This window comes from Schistosoma mansoni (assembly GCF_000237925.1).
Source record: "Schistosoma mansoni, WGS project CABG00000000 data, supercontig 0201, strain Puerto Rico, whole genome shotgun sequence".
NCBI classification, from domain to species: domain Eukaryota; kingdom Metazoa; phylum Platyhelminthes; class Trematoda; order Strigeidida; family Schistosomatidae; genus Schistosoma; species Schistosoma mansoni.
Window position 1 is genome coordinate 103,691 of NW_017386075.1, and position 6,705 is coordinate 110,395.

Sequence of the window (6,705 nt, forward strand, 5' to 3'; positions counted from 1 at the left end):
CCATCAAAGTCGTCGTCATCATTGTTAACAACAACAACGAACTATTTATGGCATGTTCAAGTATGCGAAACACGGTATGTCCTAAAGGTAATAATAATAATAATATTTCAGTGAAATAGAACACGGGACCTCCAGTTTTGTGCGTGAGCGCAATCTCTAAACCATTTTAGCCAGGATCCAGTTGTGTATAAGTCTAACTCCAATTCAACCATAATATTGCGCGACCATCCATCTTTTTCGGTAGATACCTTCCTCACACTCAATAAGGTTTAGCTCCATTGGTCATAACGTCTCACTAGAACCCTATGCTTTTAATGATTGTTTAACGTAGATCTGTTATAACGCTCGGGTTTCCTTGTTTACACAAATGGGACAGTAATTTGCCTTTCACGAATATCTACACTGGATACCCTCCCAGTGTCGACTTTACAGGACTTCAACACAACTCAGATCAAGAACACGTGACCAGCCTGACTAGAACGTATTTCCCACCAAAAAACCGACAACATTCACAGTAATAATAAGAGTAAGAGGGTATAGAACTCATCTAGTACCTGTCAGACTATCTACTAGTCTGACTAAGCAAACAACCAGTCATTATCTTCTCACCTACACATCAAGATTGATTTGTGATTTCACTGAAATTCAACCAGCACACCTCCATACTGACTATTATTAATATTACGTTTGGAGCTCTTAACTTGAGTGGTTAGTTATTCATAAATAATATGCTTTCCTAGATTCTACATCGTGTATCACTGACTGAATATCTCATTTGAATCTGGGATATATGCACATTGATTCAGATTTCCACATCATATACATATCTGCACAGCAAGATAAAATTATCAAAACAAGTTCCACTGTAGTAGACGTACTAACATTATGAGTGTTTATAGAAAACATTAGAGATTGCAGAGGAAAGAATAAATTCGAGAGGTAGACAATACAATAGAAGTTTGAAACTCAAGATTTAAGGTAAGACCATGAGTGAATAGATCTGCACAAATATCTGATCGTAATAAGAAATAATTATTTTATTTGAAACTACATTCAATTACGAATAATTATCTAAATCGTTCACACCGGATATATATATATATATCCCAAAAAAAATTGGTCAGAATTTTTCTCTGATAACATCAAAATAACTAAACTACTTGCCAATATTTTCACCGTCAAAATCTCGAACCAATCTTAGCTAAGTCACCATTGAAAACCTGAAAGCACTAGATGGCCGTTTCGTTTTGTTAGGTGGCTCTTCAGCAGTGCACATCCCCCCCAAATGCCCTGGTACGGCCGAGAGTGGGGAGAGTCCGCTCTCTCTCTCTCTCGAAATGGTCTCACATGGCCACGCGTATATAGCCTCTGACAGGGAAGTCCTACTCACTGACTTCTCGTGGCGGGGGTGTTGTTTACGAAATTGAGAGGACGAAAAGCGAATGCCTGGCGCTTTAGCTGGGTTGGTGGACACGGAAAGTTTACCTAAGAGAGTCGGAAAACCCTGATTCCAAACCAATGGTGCACATGGACTCCAGTATCCTGAAGGAACAAATGGCGTATGAATCAATCGTTGGTGACCGGCTACCATGGGACTACATCTCCTTACGATGCTCCACTGCCTTGTGGACTAGACCTTCAGGTCAAAGGCTCGGGATGTTGTCCCCTAAGAAAACCACCTGTTTCAGTTTGGGCACCTAAGCAGTATCACAGCTCTCACACAAGTCAAATGAGATTTGTGAGGCGCATATTTTTCTGGTGCTTCCTTGTACCAATATTTATGTGTTTAAATAAATAAAAATTAATCTTTTATATTTAGTCACCTACTACTTTATCTTGCAACAATTAGATCAATAGTCATTTTATAAAATTTGATCATTATACTCTTGATTAGTACACAGAAATACTTAGTAAGTTTTGTGACCTGTTTATTATGTTTAAAGAATATACACTCGTACATTTACTTTATGCATGAGTAAAATGTAGTTTAAACTAATCGTAGGTCCTTAGCGTATATTCTTATTGAGCATCTACCTGTTGAATAATTGCAATAAAATTATTATATAACATAATTTTAATTTTTAAATTTATATGACCTGTTTATTATGTTTAAAGAATATACACTCGTACATTTACTTTATGCATGAGTAAAATGTAGTTTAAACTAATCGTAGGTCCTTAGCGTATATTCTTATTGAGCATCTACCTGTTGAATAATTGCAATAAAATTATTATATAACATAATTTTAATTTTTAAATTTATATACTGAATAGTTTAGTTGATAGTCTTAACTAACAGGTTGCCGTTTTTGTTTTGTACCAATTAGGAAATTCTCTAGCTTGAATGTTTCCTCAATATAACGAATAACCTAATTTAGTATTTTTTAGATTTATTCTATTGAGTATCCAGGTACACTTAGATAGTCATGTTGTTTTGTCCACGTGTAAATTATTGTATTCCGTATAGCGAAATGGTATCTAGAGGTGTTAATACAGCATGTTGGCAGATGTAAACTACGTGGTTGGGATCGGTGCGTCTATCGTTGGAGACTCTAGGTGACATGGCTCAGAATTGATCACAATGGCGTAGGTGTATACACTCTTTATCTTCCCTTAAACCTTGAGATTAAAATTGTTTCATATGTCTTCCTTCCTATACTATATCCTTATATACAACCTATCTTTTATACATTAACACCACTAAGTTAACTACTTCTATGAATTCGGTGTTCATCTTGTTGTGCTAATGAGGTATAGCAACTTGGACTGATGCATAAATGTGCCTGGTCCTACGTTGTAACTGACTGACTGACATAAAATTAATGCATAGTTGCATTACATACTAATTTAATTACATTGTAAATTTCTGAGGATTAATATGTAATTCCCTTTAATATTTATTTTCTCTACTCAACCCATATGATAAATGTAACCTTCCTCTTTTTTCCCTAACACATTTTCTAATTTCTATTCCATTTGCTCTTCTAAATGACCTCAAAGTATAACTAAGCAGCTGGCCAGCACTTCTATTTTTTTTTATCATGATGAAATATTTTTCGCGAATAGACAAACTTTGAGTAACTGTAACGTTCTTAATCAAATGTTGAACTTGTTAAATTGGAAGTGACTCAAGCGTATTGATGTTTGAAGATTTCAAAACAAAAGAGTATGCTATAATACAAAGTCCTATATACTAAACTTTGCTTGACACATTCAATAAGTAGCTGTTGACATTTAACTTAAATAACTTTCACGGTTTATCAACTTCTGTAGCTCACAATTATTTTATGCGTCTAGGAGTATGAACTATCAACTGTTCATTGTTGAGTTCTGCAAGAATATGCGGAGCTTTGATATAGCTTCAAGTTTATTATTTTTTGTTACAGATTTGACCAATGTATTTTTAGTCCTTATGATATGCAAACTAAATGGATTTGTAAACTGTTTTGTTTTCTCCAAAGGCTATGATGCAGATCCAACAAGGACTTCAGACATTGCAACAAGAAGCCCCAGGTGTCTTAACTAGTTTGGGTATGTCTGCACCTCCAATCGGTCCAGGTTCAGTTACATCTGGTACAACCCCAGCTGGAGAAACCCCGGCAACAGTTTCAGCTCCTGGAGACAACTCTGACTCCACAACAGCGGATCGTACCAGCGATACTACAGCCAACCCACCTAATCAAGCTGAATTGACCTCACTATTATCCAGTATGCTAAATATGATGTCTACCACTAATAATGGATTGGGTGCCACAAACAATGCTGTAAGATAAACTTACAAATTTTTTATTCATTTGAATTCATCCATAAAATTTATCGAGCACTTATGGAACATCTTTTTGACAAATTACTACCTTTTTTTATTTTGTAGCCACCTGAACAACGATATCAAGCTGAACTTGAAATTCTCGCTAATATGGGCTTTGTTAACCGGGAAGCTAATTTGCAAGGTAATTGTTAAGCAACTTATTTTATAAGGCATAAAAGTTCTGTCTTATTACCCTTGGTGGTTAGACATTTATAACCCGTTTAATATATTGTAATTTGTAAATACTAGATTTTCCTTATCATGGTTTATATATACGTATATAGATTCATTTTGTAGTCTGAAAATTACACTTGTTACTATCTTGTTATTCTGCTCAAAGTCAGTTGAGTGGGGCGTTAGTGAGACACTTTAACCATTAAACTACAGGTTGATTAAACTGATCTGTGAAAATTGAGTATTACTATCCAATTAAGTTCATAAATCTGTCATTTTCTTTGAGCACAGCTCTCTGTTACCCTTTGCCGGTTGATCAAGTTATTTATTATTTATTTAAGCACATAAATATTGTACAAGGAAGCACCAGATACATATGCGCCGCACAAATCTCATTTGATTTGCATTAGGGCTGTGATACTCCCCAGGTACCCAAACTGAAGCAGGTGGTTTCTCAGGGGGCTACACCTGGAGCCTTTGACCTAAAGATCTGATCCACAAGACAGTGGAGCATCGTGAGGAGATGCAGTACTATGGTAGCCGGTCACCAACGATTGATTCATACTCCATTTGTTCCCTCAAGATACTGGAGTCCATGTGCACCATTGGTTTGGAATGGGGGTTTTCCAACTCCCCTAGATGGACACTCCACATTCACCAACCCTGTTAAAGCGCCGGACATTCGCTTTTCATCTTCTCAATTTCGTAAGCAACACCCGTGATGCGAGAAGGCAGTGAGTAGGACTTCTCCGGCAGAGGCTATATATGCGTGACCATGTAAGAGCATTTTTCGAGGGAGAGCAGACTCTCCCTACATTGGCCGTACCAGGGCATTCATTCTTCATCCATTTCACGAAATCGTATTACAACCAATATAATCACTTAGTATTTATACCTTTGTTCGACAATTATAACATTATGATTTCACAGTTAGTATAATTTCCATTTGGGTAGTTGCTTGTTTCATTTACCATAGTTTACAATTAACGTCGTAAAAACGTTTCACTGTTTTTGGTTTTTATGAACTAACAAAATGCTTGGTTGGTAAACATACTTTTAATTAACCAATCTATTTGTTCTTTTGTTTTTTTTCTTAGCATTGATCGCTACCTTTGGTGATGTAAACGCAGCTATTGACCGACTCCTTCAATCAAATCAGTCAAGATAATGCCCCAAGTTGTTCATCCTAAGTATCGACAATTATATAGTACTTATTTCATTTCTAAAGAGGATATGCACTAACCTTTGGGTCTTTTTTTCTTCTAAAAACAACAACAAACAAACAAAGGAGACTGTCAATATGTATTTTTCATCAGTATATATTTTTTTGCTGTCACAGTTTTCAAAAAAAAAACTGTTGCATTCTATGTACTTGTGTGCTGCTGTTCAACAGTTTTGCTTTTTTATTTTTAGACTTGTCAAAATGCCTTTTCATTCTCTCTCTCTCTCGTGTTTTTCTTCTTTTCTCCTTGCTTTTTATTAGCACAGTTCGTATAGTGTGTTCTGCATACTTTCTCATTTATTTTTTTTATGATTAAGTATCATACATATAAACTGCGCACATTACATTAATTAATTCTCTCTTTTATTGTTTGTTTGTGTTTTTTTGTTATACCCCCCCCTTCCATTCCTCTTCCCCCTAGAATTGTCTGTCTAATATGTTCCCCCTTTTTTTTTAAAAAAAAATACAAAAAAAGACAATGTGTAATTGTATTTGTTTCTCTTTTTTCTCTTTTTTTTCTTTTCTTTTTTTGTGATTTGATGTGTGTACTAACCTTGTATTTTGACATGGATACATAGTGAGAGAAAGTAAGAAAGCAAGAAAGGAAACAAGTAGAGAATGTTTTTCAGGAAAAAAGTGTTTATTCTCCCGATGATTCTTACACATGGTCAATTGTGTTAACTTCATTTACATATATGTGGACCATTTTTAGTTAAATAAGAAAAAAAATAAAATGGATGTAATCTATAATATCAAAACAAAAATATATGCATATATATACATAAACAATCTATAATTGTTTTAAAGTTGAATAAATGGTAGAATCTGTGTTTAGATATATGATGAGATGTTTTGTTTCTTTTTTTTTGATTAGTCAAGAAAACTTCATCAGTCAATTGAAGCTAGATCACCTTGGAAAACCTGGAAGTGCTGGACGGCTGTTTCGTCTTATTGTGGGACTCCTCAGTGGCAGTGCACATCTACGATCACAAAATTGGAATTAATCCATGTCAGGTAGAGATAGGTATCTACCTCAGTAGAATGGAAGTTGGTCGAGCAATTTCGTAGATTGGTTAAGGTTAGACATTAACACCGCTGGATGCTGGCTCAGTGGTCTATCGGTTAAGTGCTCTGACGGGAGAGTGGTAGGTCTTGGGTTCGAACCCCGCGAGGCGGGATCGTGGATGCGCACTGCCACTGAGGAGTCCCGCAATAGGAAGAAACGGCCGTCCAGTGCTTCCAGGGTGATCTAGCTTCAATTGATTCATGATCTTAACTATATAAAATTAATAAAATCTCCACAAAACCCCCTTGTGAAAACTTCATCAGTTGATATGGCTGGGAATTGTGTTATGTATGCACAACTACCGACGAATTATGTTTTAGGGTGTAGGAATAGGTTGGAATAAAGCTAGGGGCGGCCAGGTTGAAACATGACACAAATCTATAAAGTCACTAACAATTGGACTGAGCCATGTTGGTAGGTGTAGACTACCTGGTT

At 35.9% G+C, this 6,705-nt stretch overlaps 1 protein-coding gene across 1 annotated transcript in view; it reads left to right on the forward strand.

The window, feature by feature from the left end:
• The window catches only part of Smp_010290 (ubiquilin 1,2, putative), a gene marked incomplete at its 3' end in the record, with an annotated part of 13,348 nt that extends 8,198 nt beyond the window's left edge, over nt 1-5,150 (forward strand). Inside the window, exons 9-11 of the mRNA XM_018793521.1 lie at nt 3,462-3,764; nt 3,872-3,950; nt 5,080-5,150. Coding sequence (XP_018647137.1) covers nt 3,462-3,764; nt 3,872-3,950; nt 5,080-5,150 — 453 coding nt within the window. The remainder of the gene's footprint in view (nt 1-3,461; nt 3,765-3,871; nt 3,951-5,079) is intronic.
• Nucleotides 5,151-6,705: the final 1,555 nt, after the last annotated feature.